This window comes from Tursiops truncatus, chromosome 14 (assembly GCF_011762595.2).
Source record: "Tursiops truncatus isolate mTurTru1 chromosome 14, mTurTru1.mat.Y, whole genome shotgun sequence".
Classification (NCBI taxonomy): domain Eukaryota; kingdom Metazoa; phylum Chordata; class Mammalia; order Artiodactyla; family Delphinidae; genus Tursiops; species Tursiops truncatus.
The window spans coordinates 50,539,255-50,554,589 of NC_047047.1; the positions used below are offsets into that span (position 1 = coordinate 50,539,255).

Genomic DNA, 15,335 nt, shown 5'->3' on the forward strand with positions numbered 1-15,335 from the left:
TGCTGTGAGGGGTAAACAAGTTAACGAACACAACAGGGCCGTCACATTTTTGGTCGTACAAGCTGAGCTCACCAAGGAGGTTGCCAGCCGCTCGCAGGGGGCGTGGACTCTTCTGTTTATTAAAACTCTTTTCTGGCAGTAGAGAGTCTCATGCTTACAGAATCAGGATACTACAATGAGTTTTCCAACGGATAAAGCAGAGCATCTTCAGGGCAGGTGGAGGGTCCTCTTTTCTAATTTGTACAAGCAGGACCTACAGTTTTAGTGGGGTGGGGGTGGGGTTGCATAGATACAGGTGCTCAATAGAGGGCAGTGATGACCAATGGGGCTATTATTTCCAGCTCACCTTCTCCAATTCCTGCAGGAACACCTGAGCGATCCAGGAGGCCCTCTCGAAACAGGTGATCACTTCCTCCTCCCTCTCGGTCAGGCGGTGGCGGGAAGCGATGGAGTTGGGGAGGCGTTCCAGGGAGAGGCCTGCGGGACGAGGGGAGCACCTCGGACCTGCCCTGCTCGGTGGGGGACGGGGGGCCCAACTCCAGGCCCCTCCCAGGGGCCCAGGGTGGGCTCATCCGAGGAGACTCTGGAGCAGCCAGTGGGAGGCAGAGGTCCTGGGAGGGGAAGGAGGGGGCTAAAGCAAGGATGGTATTAGCAGCGGTTGGGATCAAGGGGTGGACAGACAGCAGGCACCCATGCCCCACGTGGGGAACCACACTGGTGGCACCCCCATGCCCAAGTCCTGCCTGCTGGAAGCACTCCTGACCCCTCCTCCCAGCTGCTAGAAGAGACCCCTCCCCAGGCACTCACCATGTTTACATCATGGAGTGGTTATTTCCATCTAGCTCTTCTCTCCCCCAGTAGTTCAATGGGGGCAAAATGAGCCTGTTTGGACCGCCACAGTCCCTAGCACGTGCTAGATGACTTGATTACACAGCATTTATATGCACCCCTCCCGTGGAACCAGCTTCTACCTCACCTAAGTCAGGCGCTCGGGTCCTATGCGCCTGCAGTGGAATTTGCTGTTTTTGCGTCCCTGGCATCCATTTCCCATTCTTTCCACAGCAGCACCTCTCTTTCCCTTTGAGCACCCATTTGTGCAGCCTTGCTCAGCACTGGGGCTCACAGGGCGAAGACCCTGCCCCACCTCAAAGGCAGGCACGTGATCCAGGCTAACTCATCATCAGGGCCACAGTGATTGGCTAAGGGTGTGCACGTGGCCTGGTTTGTGCCGAGAAGACCCAATCCCAGAATTCTTACCCCTTCCACTGGGCTTGTTAAGCTGCTGAGAGGCCAGCCTGGAAATGTTAGGGAAAGGCTGCCTTAAAATGAAGCTACATAACGTGAATGTCATTAACATGATTGTACACTTGAAAATGGTTAAGGTGGTGTATTTTATGTTTTGTGTTTTTTACCAAAATTTTAAATATAAAAGCATAGCTCTAAAGCAAAAAAAAAAACAAACCCCGAAACTATAAGAAACTAAGAAGGGAAAGCTGTAAAGGGAAACAACTATATTTATGTCTGGGTTTTTGGTCTTTTGCTTTTTTTTTTTTGAGACAGGAAAAAGATTGAATAAACTCAGTCATGAAAAAAAAACAAACGAAGTCTACACAGAACAGAGATGAGACTTGATGGAAAAGGGCAGATTCCTAAAGACACTGTTTGAACACTTGCCTGAAGCACTACCCCCTGAAACTTTCCAGCACATGCACCAATAACCCCCTTCCCCCATTTTCTCAGGGAGGGGTGGAGTCAAAGTCCACTTAAATTGTGTTGCTGTCACGTGCAACTCACAGTCCTGACTAGAGAGCACTGTCCTAGACTGCGGTTCTCGGTGGGCAGAACCCAGATCCTTCTCACCTTTGTGCCCACATGGTACTTTATATGTAGTAGGTGCTCAAGGTGAAGTGACTGAAGGAAGGTCCAAGAAGAGAATCCTCAACTCTCTCCTGCCCTCTGGCCCCAATATCCAACTGATGACCAAGCCCTTAACATTTCAAGCCCCCCCTCCCCTTCCCTTCTCTTCTCTCCTTATTTTAGGCTTTATCTCTTGAGTGGATGACCACCTTGGCCTCCTAGCTGGCCTCCCTGCCTCCAGTCTCACTCTCATCCATCCTGCTCAAGGATCCCAGGGTGATCCTTCTAAAACTCCACTGCTTAAAACCCTCCACTGGGGTCCCCACTGCTGCAGGGTGAGGTCCAAACTCCTGACATTCCATACCATGCCCTCCAAGATCCATCCCTGTCACCTCCCCAGCCTTGTCTCTCATCATGTTACACATCAAATGTTTGTGTCCCCTTGAAAGTCATATGTTGAAAACCTAATGCCCAAGGTGATGGTATTAGGAGGCGGGGCCTTGGGCAGGTGATTATGTCCTGAGGGTGGAGCCCTCATGATAGGGATTAGTGTCCTTATAAAAGAGACCCCAGAGAGCCCCTTCCATCATGGGAGTACACAGCAAGAAGTTGGCAGCCTGCAACCTGGAAGAGGGCTCTCACCAGAACCTGACCGTGCTGGTGCCTTGATCTCAGACTCCCAGCCTCCAGGACTGTGAGAAATAAGTCTCTGTTGGGTATAAGCCACCCAATCTGTGGTGCTTTGTTCTGGCAGCCTGAGCTGACTATGACACCATACCTGCTGCATCCACGCCCAGCCTCCTGCTCCCACTGTGCTCGGGTTGCGCCTCTTGCCTGGAATGCACCCTCCACCCCACCCCCCAGAGGCCACCCAAAATTACAGCTCACCTTCTGCCACTGAGTGCCCCCTCCTCTAGGGAGCCCCCCCAGTACACCCTGGTATAACCAACCATTCTCTCCTTGGGCCCTGATCTACACTTTACGTATTCCTGCCCCACCATTTTGTTATACTTATTTGTTCACGTGTTTGCTTGGCCAGACTATAGGCTCCTTAAAGGCACCAACCTTAACACGTTCACCTTTCTATAACCTGCCACACAGTAGGCGCTCAGCAAGCACTGGCTGGCTGAAGAAACGACAAGCCTGGTGGTGTCTGACAAAGTACAAAGTACTCTACAAACACAAGGTAAAGATACTGCTGTCCTTGGCTAGATTCCCAACTCATATGGTTTCAGTGACCTTGCCCTCTGCCAGACTGGGGTGTGAATGGGTCCGAAGGTCGGGATGCCTCGGCCTGGGGAAAGGTGGACACAGACCGCGAAGGCCCTTGCTCAACACAAAGACTCAGTTACGCGGGTCACCAAGTGTCAACGGGCCTCCTGCCAAATGACTCACGACCCGGAAAGGACTAAGGGGGAGGAGGAACAGAGGGCACACTGGAGAAGACGTGGCAAGAAGGCAGGAGAAGGCTGGTCCCCTCGGCTCACTGCCGGCACTGGCCCAGTCACTCCTCTCCAGACCCACGGCCCCCGTGTACCCTACAGGACAGTGGGACATAGAAACTGTTCAGGGCCTGGCCTGGAAGCCAAGTGGAAATGGCAGGAGGGCAGAGCCAACTCCAAAAGACACAGAGAGGGTCTGTTTTAACACATCCTTGTGCTTCCCCCACCCCCCCCACCCCCGCCGAGATGTGCTGCTGTCTGGGTTCCCTCCTGCCCCACCTCTGGGCCCAGAACTGGGACGGACCAGGTTCAGGCTGCCAGTCCCAAGCCTCCAGTGGGCTGGCCATGGCAAAGCGGTGAATTCAGCAGTCTGTGGGGCCGCCACATTCCCCGTGCTCCATTTGTTCCTTCTGCTCCCAGCAGGGGCCTCTCCACCAGGCTTCTCTGAGAATTCTAAACCCCATCCTCCTTGAAAGCTCACAGCACACCACCTTTTCTCTGAAGGCTTCTTAAGTCTCCCGCCTTCAGAGCCAGCAGCACGTTTTAGCTGCGCCTCCTCTGCGTATGCCTTTCCCCTACATGGTGACCATCCTCTCTGCCCATTTCTGGTTGATCTTTGCACCCAGCGAGAGCAAGGCCTGGGGCTTAGTGAGTGGATGGACACACAGACGAACACACACATTCACTCATGCCGAGTGTAGAGGCCGGTGGCGTTTCTCCCTTTCCATCTAAAAAATGGTTCTTGTGGAATTCATAAACCGTGGCGTATTTATACAATGGAATACTACTCAGAAATAAAGAAAAGGACACACTCTTGATACATACAACACGGGTGAATCTCTCAGAACTTATATTGTGCAGAAGAAGCTACATATCAAAAAGTACAGGCCATATGATTTCAGTTATATGACGTTCAAAACAAGGGCAAAATTATAATCTATATTAACAGAAACCAACCAGTCATTGCCTGGGGTGGGTTTGGGGAGGGGATCAATTGGCAAAGGACCTGAGGGAATTTTCTGGGGAGATGGAAATGTTCTTTGTCTTTATTGCGGTGTTGGTTACATGGGTATCTATACTTGACAAACTCATCAAATTACACATTTAAGATCTATGTACGGTGTAAAAATATATCTAAAAATAATAAATATATTCCTTTTTGAAAGGAAGCAATTATGATTCCAGAGGACTAATGAAGATCAAAGTAAACGGGCTACAGTCACTGAGGTAGTGGTCTGTGAAAAAATTTCTAACATATAGCAGACCAAAAAGCTTCCTGGAGCTGGCAACAGCTCTTCCTAGTGAGGGTCACAGTCCAGTCACCCCAGTTCTGCCCATAAAAAGAGGCTTCTTTGTCCGCCTGCCAGTGCAGGGGACATGGGTTTGAGCTCTTGTCCGGGAAGATCCCACATGTCGCGGAGCAACTAAGCCCGTGCACCGTAACTACTGAGCCTGCGCTCTAGAGCCCACGAGCCACAATTACTGAAGCTCACGTGCCACAACTACTGAAGCCTGTGCGCCTAGAGCCTGTGCTCTGCAACAAGAGAAGCCACTGCAATGAGAAGCCTGTGTACCGCAACAGAGAGTAGCAGCCAAAAGTAAATAAATTTATAAAAAAAAAAAAAAAAAAAAGAGGCTTCTTTGCCTTACATTTGCTCTTTGAGTCATATGACGGGCCATTTTCCTGTCACAAACATCTGACGGGAAATCTACTGGGGATTCCAACCCTCGGGTTCCTTCATCCTCTGCCCTGTGTGTTTCTGCACAAGTGGCCCGACCACAACACTAGCTCCAAGATGGAGACGGGCTGCTTCTGAGCCCGCCCCCAAAGGATCCCAGTGGATCCCAGCCCTGTTGAGCGGGCAGGAAGCCAGAGGCTGTCAGGAAGCACGGGCACTGCCTCCTGATTCCCACTGGCAGAGGGGCCTTTATGTGAAAACACCCAGTCGTGCGAGCCAGGGGAGGTCCCCTTTCAAGAGGAGCGCTTGCTTTTTCATTAACTTTGAACTTTCGGTTTGGAGGCAAACTGACCCTGGCACAGCTCAACACCCAGGCTGGTCCGGGCCTCAGCGGTCTCAGTGACTCATCACATCCCAAACAGCAGCCCTTCCAAGAGGCCCCGCCCTTGGAGCCCTGGGCACTGGATGCGGAGATGGAGAGCACGATGCCTCCCCTGTGATGGAACTTTCCAGATGGGTGGACCCCCGCCCTCCTGCCTACCCAGCTGGTCCAAAAGCACAGGGCACCCGAGAGGCGTAGGCCCTGTGGGGGTGGAGGACGGCGGGGGGGGAGGAAGAAATGCAAGTCATTGCTTCAGCCTTCAGGGAGGAAGCCTCAAGGCTGGGTTGGGAAGAGAACCCTGATAAATCACACTCAAAAGTGGGCAACTGTGGGCATATAAAATGGCAGAGCTGCTGTGGAGGACAGGCTGGCCATTCCTCAGAAGATTAAAACCAGAATTACCATATGATCCAACAACTCGACTTCTGGGTATATATGCAAAAGAATTGAAAAGAGGGCCTAGAAGAGACACGTGTACTACACCCATGATCATAGAGCGTTATTCACAGCAGCAAAAAGGTAGAAGCAACCCAAGTGTCCACTGATGGATGAATAAAGAAAATGTAGGATAGGACTTCCCTCGTGGCACAGTGGTTAAGAATCTGCCTGCCAATGCAAGAGACATGGGTTCAATTCCCTGGTCCGGGAAGATCCCACACGCCGCGGAGCAACTAAGCCTGTGCACTGCAACTACTGAGCCCGCGTGCTTACAGCCTGTGCTCCACAACAAGAGAAGCCACCACAATGAGAAGCCTGCTTACCACAACGAAGAGTATCCCCCACTCACCACAACTAGAGAAAGCCCACGCGCGGCAACCAAGACCCAATGCAACGCAAAAAAAAGAAACCATTATTTTTTTTTTAATTGTAGTATATACACACAATGGAATATTATTCAGCCTTAAAAAAGAAGGAAATCCTGCCATATGCAACAACATGGATGAACCTTAAGGACATTATGCTGAGTGGAATAAACCAGTCACAAAAGACAAAGTCTGTATGATTCCACTTCTGTGAGGTACCTAGAGTAGTCAAACTCATAGAGACAGAAGACAGCATGGTGACTGCCAGGGGCTGGGGGAGGAGAATGGAAAACTGTTTACTGGGTGCAGTTTCAATTTTGCAAGATAAAGTGTTCTGGGGATTGGCTGCACAACAACATGAATGTACTTAACACTACTGAACTGTACACTTAAAAATTTTTAGGATAATAATTTTGTTATGCAGCTAAAAAATTCTTAATGGTTAAGATGCTAAATTTTTTTTTTTTTTTTTTTTTGCGGTACGCGGGCCTCTCACTGTTGTGGCCTCTCCCGTTGCGGAGCATAGGCTCCAGACGCGCAGGCTCAGTGGCCATGGCTCATGGGCCCAGCCGCTCCGCGGCATGTGGGATCTTCCTGGACCGGGGCACGAACCCATGTCCCCTGCGTTGGCAGGTGAACCCTCAACCACTGCGCCACCAGGGAAGCCCAAGATGCTAAATTTTATGTTACATTTTACCAATTGAAAAAAAAAAAGCAAACAATTTGACTCCTTGTATCAAAGTTTCTGAAAAGTGTACACATTTCAATCCAGTAACTCTACTTCTAGAAATTTATCCTTAAAAAAATAATGTATGCAAAAAATGCAAAAGTTGAGCTTCAAGGATATGCAGTGCAGTATTGTTTATAATGGCAAAAAAAAAAAAAAGAGATTTAACCTGCAGGTTCAATAACAGGAGACAAGTTTGCTAAACTACAATAGATTCTTACAATGAAATGCTATAAAGCTATTTTATGTAGTGACGTAGATGTATACTAGAAACTATTTCGTAAAATATTAACTTTAAAAAACAAGTGTATAAAATATATGATTGTATGAACTTATTTTCGTTTAAAACATAAAAACCTATAGGAAAAAAGACTGGAAGGATATACCTCAAAATGTTTAGAGAGATCTTAGTCTCAGTTTCCCCAAAGACAAAATAAGATCACTCACAATGCCCACCTCATAGGGTAGCTGTGAAAATTAAATTAGATGGGTCTTATAGAGAACAGAAAGTACGCTCTCAGAAAACGTTTCAAGTGATGCTCAAAATGACCTCTCATGTAGGGGTTTAGCCTTTCCCTAGAATGACAAATGAGAAATCTAATTCAGGGAGAAGATACTCCTTCCAACACCCCTCAGCTCAAAGTGCCAACTAGATCCAGGTCTTCTGGCTTCAACACCGTCCGTTCTCTCGGCCCAGACTCCATGCGTCTTTCCTTACCCTCGGTAACCCACCAGAGGTTCCCACATCTCAGGCTTCTGGCCAGCGCACGGGGGCCTGCCTTTCCCATGTGTATCCAATGGCTGAATTATAGCTGTCTAACCTGGCAGGAATGGGCCCTAGTGTTGGTGCTGGTTTCTCAAATACACCCCCCAAAACCCTGTCCATACTCCACACCTCCACCAACTACTCCCTGGGGTGTTCTCCAACGATGGAGGAAAAGCCTGCCAGGAGAAGATGTGGGGAGACCACTCCAACTCCCCGTGGTCTCCCTCCATGAGTCCACTTACCCTCCTGCCCTGTTTCGTATCTCGCAGTCCAGGCAGAACCTCAATGAAGGCTTGGTAAGCACACAATGAACACACCCAGCCTCCTTCCAAGACACCCTCATCTGCTCACTCCTCTCCACCTGGAGGCCAGCCTCTCACTCCGTGGACCACAGTCTGTGGCCAGGGCAGCAGCACCAAAAGTGCTGACCTGCTTCCCCACAAGGCAGACGGCCCACGCCCCTCTGAGAAGGAAGCCAAAATAAACAGTTAATTCCTGCCATACCAGGACTAAAAAAACCCCCAAACCAATATCCCACCATGTCCTGCCCCAGGAGCAGCCTGGTGTTCTTTTATTTTTGAAAGTTTTACTAAAGCCATAAAATCCCAGGTGAGAGCAGAGGAGCTGGGGGTTTCAGAGGCTGAAAGAACAGAAAAAAAGAAAAAAAAACCTTGAGGGGTGAGGAGAAGAGAATTTGCAGATCATAATTCTCACAGCTGCCTAACGTTTTTTACATTTTTACTTTTCACAGCACCTTCACAACTGAGCATCTCACTGCAGTATTTTGGGTGAACCGGGGGCATTTTCCTTCATAGCCAGGCAGGTCTTCTATCGGTGAGCCAGCAGGCAAGCCTGCCCAGAGTGGCCTCGCTGGTGCTGGGCCGTGAACAAGCGGCAAAGGGGTTTGCTAGGCTGAAACACAGGGCAGCACTGGTTTTCAAGGGGCCCACAGACACAACAAGCCCCAAATTAGGCAGCAACGACTCGGTCTTTAGGGCTCAGGGCAGGACTCATGGCTGGAGAGATGGGGGGTCATTCCCCACATCATTACCACATTGAGCGAGCACCAGAAAAAGGAAAGCAACACAGGCCGGAGGAGAGAAGGAAGCCGTTCGCCACAGAACGGCCCTCTGAGAGGCGGACAATGACACTGGTGCTTTTGGGGGCTGAACTGGGTAAGGCTTGAGATGTCGAAAGAACAGTCCCTGAAGCATCCTGCACGTCCGTCAAAGCTGGGGCTACCCCTTAGGACTCAAACCAACAGAATAGAGGACAGTTTGTCACCTGGATCTACAACGGCTTTGCCTCGTCTAGGGCCCAGAGCGCTCTGCTCCAGATGGACCCAGACAGCATGCTGAGCAACAGGTGAGCTGACTTTACGGGAAACAGGCTGGGCCACACTTCATGGTATGGCTACCTAAGGCCAAAGTTCTGGAACACCAGCAAAAGGGAGACCCTGAGCCTTCCTGCTGGGCTCTCAGTGCCCCCTCATTTCCCAGTCCTCCCATGCACAACCTCTCTTAGCTCCAAAAAGGTAAGACAACACCCCGCTCCAAACAAGCCACCTCCATCTCCCAGGGGCCTCCCTCTGGATTTTCCTTTACCTGGAAGGCACCTCTTCCACTCATCAGCAGCTGACTCCTCCTGAAGTTCAGCCTCACCTCCCAGCTCACATGGGAAGGCCCCACAGCTAGCTGGGTCTCACTCACTTCCCTCTCTGGAACAGAGTGTGTCAGTCAAACAAGTACTCCCTGGGCATCAGGGACGAGCCCCAAAGCCAGAATCAGAGAGAGCCAGGTTCAAATCCTCACCTGGTCACTACCGGTGTAACCCGAGGAGAGTCAATTCTGCCTGAGCTCTGGGGTTCTGTCCTCCATACCTTTCACCTACTTTGGTAACAGCACCCTGATTTTCCTTCGAGGAACCATTCCTCCAACTCAGTCCACAAGATTCAAGTGGGGAAATCCCACCCCGGGCACCAAACCAGCCACCTAAATGCCGGTTACTGAAACTGGTTCCAGGGTGGGCATGAGACCAAACCAGGTCAACGAGAACCTTCCCCAAGGCTTTCTCTCCTCCTGAGGTTGTGAGTTTAGGCTGCAGGACCACGTAAACCTGGAGCTGTCGAGAAAGACCACAACACGTGGAGTCCCTGGACCCAGCTATGTTTGATGCTATCTGCCCCCAACGACTTACTACTTACATAGGCCCATACGTTTTCAGTCCCTCCCCCTTTTGGTTGTTGCTTTTCCAGCTAGCTGGGGTTGCATTTTTGTCATTACAACCGTAAGTCTGATTATACAGAAACCAATCCCTAGAAGCATGATGTCAGAGGAACAAGTCGTGAAAGGCAGGACTGGCTGAGCTGGGGTCAGGTATGGGAGGAAATGCAGGACTGGCTGAGCTGGGGTCAGGCATGGGAGGAAATGCAGGACTGGCTGAGCTGGGGTCAGGCATGGGAGTGAGGATTGTGCCACTTCTCAGCTAAGAAACTGGAATTCCAGATACAAGGCGGCAGCAATGCCAGTTGAAATGCAGCCTATTTGGTCTTGAGGCGAGACCTTGGGCCACGAAGGCTGGAGCTTTAGGCTGTCTGGTAGAACACTGCAGGGTAACTAGCCTGTGCTGGGGCCCACAGTGAGGCCTACAGGAAGGGGCAAGCTGCGCTCCCGGCAGCCGTTGGGAATGACACAGCTTTGCGAACAGGCCCTTTTTGCCTGTGGACAAAAATAGAGACGGCTGAGAATCAAATCAGACAATCGGAGTTGGCAGTTCTCTGCTCCTGCTGAAGGTAGTGCTGGAAGGGGCAGGAAAACCGGACCCCATCAGGAGCTAAGGCTGCGGCCCGGGAAAGGCCTGATTCCTCCAGGACCCCCCAAAGAACCCTGATGTGGGTCTAACCTTGCTAGAGTCCCCTATGTCCCCAGGGCCCACTTAGGGCCCCCTCTGGGCTACCCTGAGGGGCAGAATGACAGTGCCCAAAGGCATCATCCATCCTGGCCAGCCCCCAGGCTCTGCAGTAAGTGTCAGGACCCTACCTCTCCTTTCTCAGGGCTTCTGGACGTCCCATACCCTCCTCTGTCTGTGCGAATGCATCTCGGAGGTAACCCCTCTGGAGGGGTCCTCTGTCATAGGCAGGACTCAGGCTTCGGAGACAACCACTGGCCACCAGCCCAAGCTCTGCTATTCACAGGCTGCACGATCGTGGACAAGCCTCAGTTCTTCCATCCATACAGTGGGCATATAACAACTCCCTCCCATTCTACAGAGATCGATTGAAAGTTAACCCACCAGCCCACAAATATCAATATCTATTAAACAAGAGTTCCAGGGCCGTGTTTCTCAAACTGTAAGGTGAATACATGTCACCTGGGAATGCTGTTAAAACGTAAATTCTGATTCAGTACTTCTGGTGAGGGGCCTGAGAATCTACATTTCTAGACTCCTGGGTGGCGCACATGTGATAATCCCACACCCTTACCACGCCCACACCCTCGACAATCATACGCTCAGGTTCCAGAGGGGAAGGGTCCACACCTCAGGTTTCTGGGTACACCATCGAAGTCAGGTACACCAGAGGAGCTTGGAAGACTGGGGGAGAAGGGACCAAATGGGGGATTGTGCTAGGCAGGGGAAGGGCCCTCAGCCCTGCCAGGGCCGGCAGGTGACTTGGGCGCAGCCGGCCACAGTACAGGCCAGACCCATTAACCTGGCAGCCAGGAGGAGCTAGAGGCAGGACCTAGGGAGAGGGAGTTCTTCCTCCAAAGCCAGAGGCCCCAACAGGGCCCAGCCCACCTCCCGGAGGCCAAAATGAGGCCCTAAAAATCCAGGCCTCCACTCCTGGCAGGACCAGGTCAGTCTGAGCCCAGTTGTGAAGTTGGGGGACAGTTTGCTCAGACAGGGAAGTGAAGCTATTTTATTTTTCTATCTTAGTGAAAAATCTGTGGTGTTCATACTGTTTCTAAACAAACTTGACATGAACAATAACCTTTTTCCCCTTGGAGAAGTTGGAGGGTCATATATCACCCACCTCCCCACCAAGCAATATATACATATGTGCACGTAATGTTTCTGCACTTCAAGCAAGAGAAACCCACAACTGCTTCAACTGCCCCCTTCTCTCAGGCTCCTGGGACAGTGTCTGAAGCCCTCCCTGGGAATCAGAAAGCATCTTCTGGTCTAATCCATGTCCCCTCGACTTCAGAGCAAGGCCAAGTCCTTGTGAGTGACCTGCCAGAGGACACCCTGCCTAGTCCCTCTGCTCTGAAGGGGAAAGCAGGTGCACTGAGTATGTCTTTTGTGGGTGAAGAGACCCAGAGCCCGCTCTTGAGACACCCATACACACGCCCCCACTGAGCCTCCAGGCCTGGCTGCTCAGGCCCCTCCCACCATGACACACTGCCCCGCCCTCCTCCCGCCAACCAGGTGTGCCTGAGAACTCAACTCCCTGCCCCACTGGAAGATACCAAGTGGAACCATGGAGCGGAATACGATGCAAGATGATAAATGAGCTGACATGTAATGGCCTAGCCAGGCCGAGTCCTGTGGAGAAGGCACATCAGGCTCCCGCAGGAGGCCGCCTGGCATCTGACAGCCTGAAAAGAGGCAGCCTGGTGGCAGGCACTCTGGTTCACACACAAACCAACTGACGTGTCACTTGCACCGGCCTCAGTTTTCTCATCTGTAACCTGAGAATTGGCCTAGATCATTTCTATGCTTCCTTTCAGTCTAGAATTCTGAGCAGCCCCATCAAGGGGTGTTTACAAGCTCTGGCTGCCTGGGTTCAAATCCTGGCTCTGCCAATGCCAGTGACATCCACAAGAGGCCCTTCACCTCTCTCCTCCTAACTCCTGGGCTGTAACATGGGACTGAAGAGAACACCTGCTCAGGGAGGGGGTTGCTGTGTGGATTGAATGAGGGCACCCCTGGCATGGAGTGTTTAATAAATATATATTATTATTCTGTGAACTCTGTGGCATACTGCTGCCACCGTTCTTATGATGGCCTGAATGTTTGTGTCCCCTCAAGTTCATATGTTGTAGCTTTAACCCGAAATGTGATGGTATTTGGAGGTGGTGCCTTTGGAAGGTAATTAGGGTTAGATGAGGTCATGAGGGTGGGGACTTCACGATGGGATTAGTGGCTTTATGAGAAGGCAAAGAGAGAGGGATCTCTCCATGAGCACCCATGGAGGAAAGGTCACGTGAGGACATAGCAAGAAGGTGGCCATCTGCAACCCAAGGAGAGAGGCCTCACCAGACACCAACACTGCTGGTACATGGATCTTGGGTTTCCCAGCCTCTAGAACTGTGAGAAATAAATTCCTATTGTTTAAGCCACCCACTCTATGATATTTTGTTATGGCAACCTAGCAGACTAAGACAAGCCCCATGCTCATAAGTGTAGTCAGGACCAGTGACCAGCCATCCCCATCCCCTACTCTCTGCACTGGGAGCCACACCAGGTCCCGCCGAACCCAGGAAAATCACCACCATGCACACCCTGGAGGCCACGTGCACAGTCTCAAGCACACGCAGGGTCAGAAGAACCTCAGCATGCTGAGCAGCAGGGCGCAGGCATTGCGACAGGACAGGGAGGACGGGCAGAGAGGAGGCAAGCAAGGGGGAAGCCTAGTGCAGTCAGTCGGGGGCGGGGAGTCAGTACAGCCCATGAACGAGCAGCCCACGCCAGGGACACCCAGCTCCTTACCTCCCCTGCAGCACCTGTGACCACCGGGCCTGTGTTCCCCCAAGAAGCTGGAGGCGTGCTGGAAAGAGTAGAGAGCAGGAGACAGGGAGCAGTAGGTACCGAGCCAGGTCTACAGGAAAAAGTGCCGGAAAGGAGCCCTAAGAAAGGGTGTTAGGTTCGGGAGTCCATGGCGTTAAGTGGTTTCCAAGAGGCCAGAAACACCCAAATGCCAAATGAAGATCACCCCCAAGACCAGCCTGTACTGGGGGCACAGAGCAGGGGATGAGAGAGCAAAGGGAGAAGACCCCACACACTGGACTGTCCCAGATGGGCACCTGCCTCCCACAGGCTGGCACCAGGTCTGTCTGGGGGAAGATCTCGGCAGATTTCCTGGGATTGTGTGAACAGTCTCTCAATGGGGAAAGGGACCCAGGGACCCACAGGTGGACAAACAGCTCTCAAGAAGCCCCATCGGCCATGGTTAAAGGAGGCTGTGCCCTGCACAGATGTCATAGTCAATCTCCCAGGACACAGAGGCGTGGGAGTGGGCACTCATAGTGCAAGGCCAATGTCAGAGAGTGGAGGTTCCAATCCTGGATGCACCGCAAATCTCTGGGTAACTCCAGGTAAGGTACATCCCCTCTCTGGGCCTCAGTTTCCCTGTATATAAGATGGGAGAATGTCCCCATCTCTAAGAGAAAAGAAGGTGATAAATACTTTACCAATGCCAGACACCAAATCCCCACAGGGTCACACGTGTTTCTAGACTTTTCTCTGGGGGTTGGTTTGTGCTGGAATAAAGAGATGATCAAACATCCAAGATTCCTGGCAACAGTGTGGACAGAGGGGCTCCTGGGACCTCACTGCCACCAAGAGCCACCACTCGGGCTCTGTGATCCCAGGATTCAGGGACCCAGGGAAGGTGGTGCCTGAAGCACAAAGTCTGGGGAGGGCTTTCACTGCCATGTAACACCTTCAGGGTCAGTTCAAGGGCACTCTTTCCCCAGGTGGGCATCCACAGCGCACATGATGAAATTCCTACATCACTGACCCTGTGTGCCTGGCTCCCCACCACAGCATCACTCGCCCTGGGAACTGGCTCTGACCTGCCCATCACAGGACCCAGCATTGCCTCCCTGGGCGGCTCACTGCAGGTGCCCAGCAAATGCCTGAGGAGAGCCAGGCTGCTCTGTGCCGTTGAGCACCTGATCGGTAGCCAACGCCAGTCACTAGTGCCACTCTAACAACGGGTGGCACGCTTTTAAAGCCCTTCTCACCCTGGTTACACAACTGATTCCTCTCGTTCATGGTAACCCTGTGAGGGTAGGTCTTTCGACCCTGTCTTTCAGGTAAAGCCACTGAGGCCAAGAAAGGTGAAGAGCTGTATGCCCAAGGGCACACAGTCAGGTGACTATCTGTCAACAGAGCCAGGGCAGGATCCTGAGTCTTCTGACCTGACATCCGTCAGCCGGCATGTGCTGATGTGGTTGGTTACCCTGGCATCCACCCGGCTGGTCAGTGCCTGGGCACTCCCGGGGGTTAAGTACCTTAAACGCTGCCCTGCAGGCCCACCCTCAACACAGCACTGCTGCCCCGCAGCTGCCACCTGCTCCCGGCACATGGGGGCCAGAGTGTAACGAGCTGCGCACAGTGGTGGGGAGACCCGGCCGGTGCTCACACCTACCTTTGATGACAAAGGCCTCCGCCAGCAGCCGCATCTGATACAGGGGCTTATTCTCCATGGACATGTCATCAATCCCGGCCCGCGCGTACATGCTGATGGCATCTCGGTACGAGCCCTCCACGTAATGCAGCTTGCCCAGGATCAGCATGGCCTCACACATGTACTGCGGCTGAAAGGCCAAGGACCACATCAGCAGGGTCCTGCCCCAGAGACGCCGGCCCCACCCCCACCGGGGACCTGAGAATGAACGCTCTCCTCACCGAGCCATGAGGGTCTGCCTACGATCCTGCTCAGAACTCCCCTCCTC

At 52.1% G+C, this 15,335-nt stretch overlaps 1 protein-coding gene across 5 annotated transcripts in view; it reads right to left on the reverse strand.

The window, feature by feature from the left end:
* The window catches only part of TTC7A (tetratricopeptide repeat domain 7A), a 125,686-nt gene that overhangs the window by 87,761 nt on the left and 22,590 nt on the right, over positions 1-15,335 (reverse strand). For 3 of the 5 annotated variants that reach the window (XM_033838582.2, XM_033838581.2, XM_073791382.1), the window contains exons 3-4: positions 15,029-15,197; positions 347-477 (exon numbers count right to left, since the gene is read on the reverse strand). In XM_033838582.2, the coding sequence (XP_033694473.1) occupies positions 347-477; positions 15,029-15,197 (300 nt within the window). Of the gene's footprint in view, positions 1-346; positions 478-13,365; positions 13,475-14,066; positions 14,136-15,028; positions 15,198-15,335 lie in introns of those variants that run through there. The other 2 variants (XM_073791383.1, XM_073791384.1) reach the window with 2 other exon arrangements.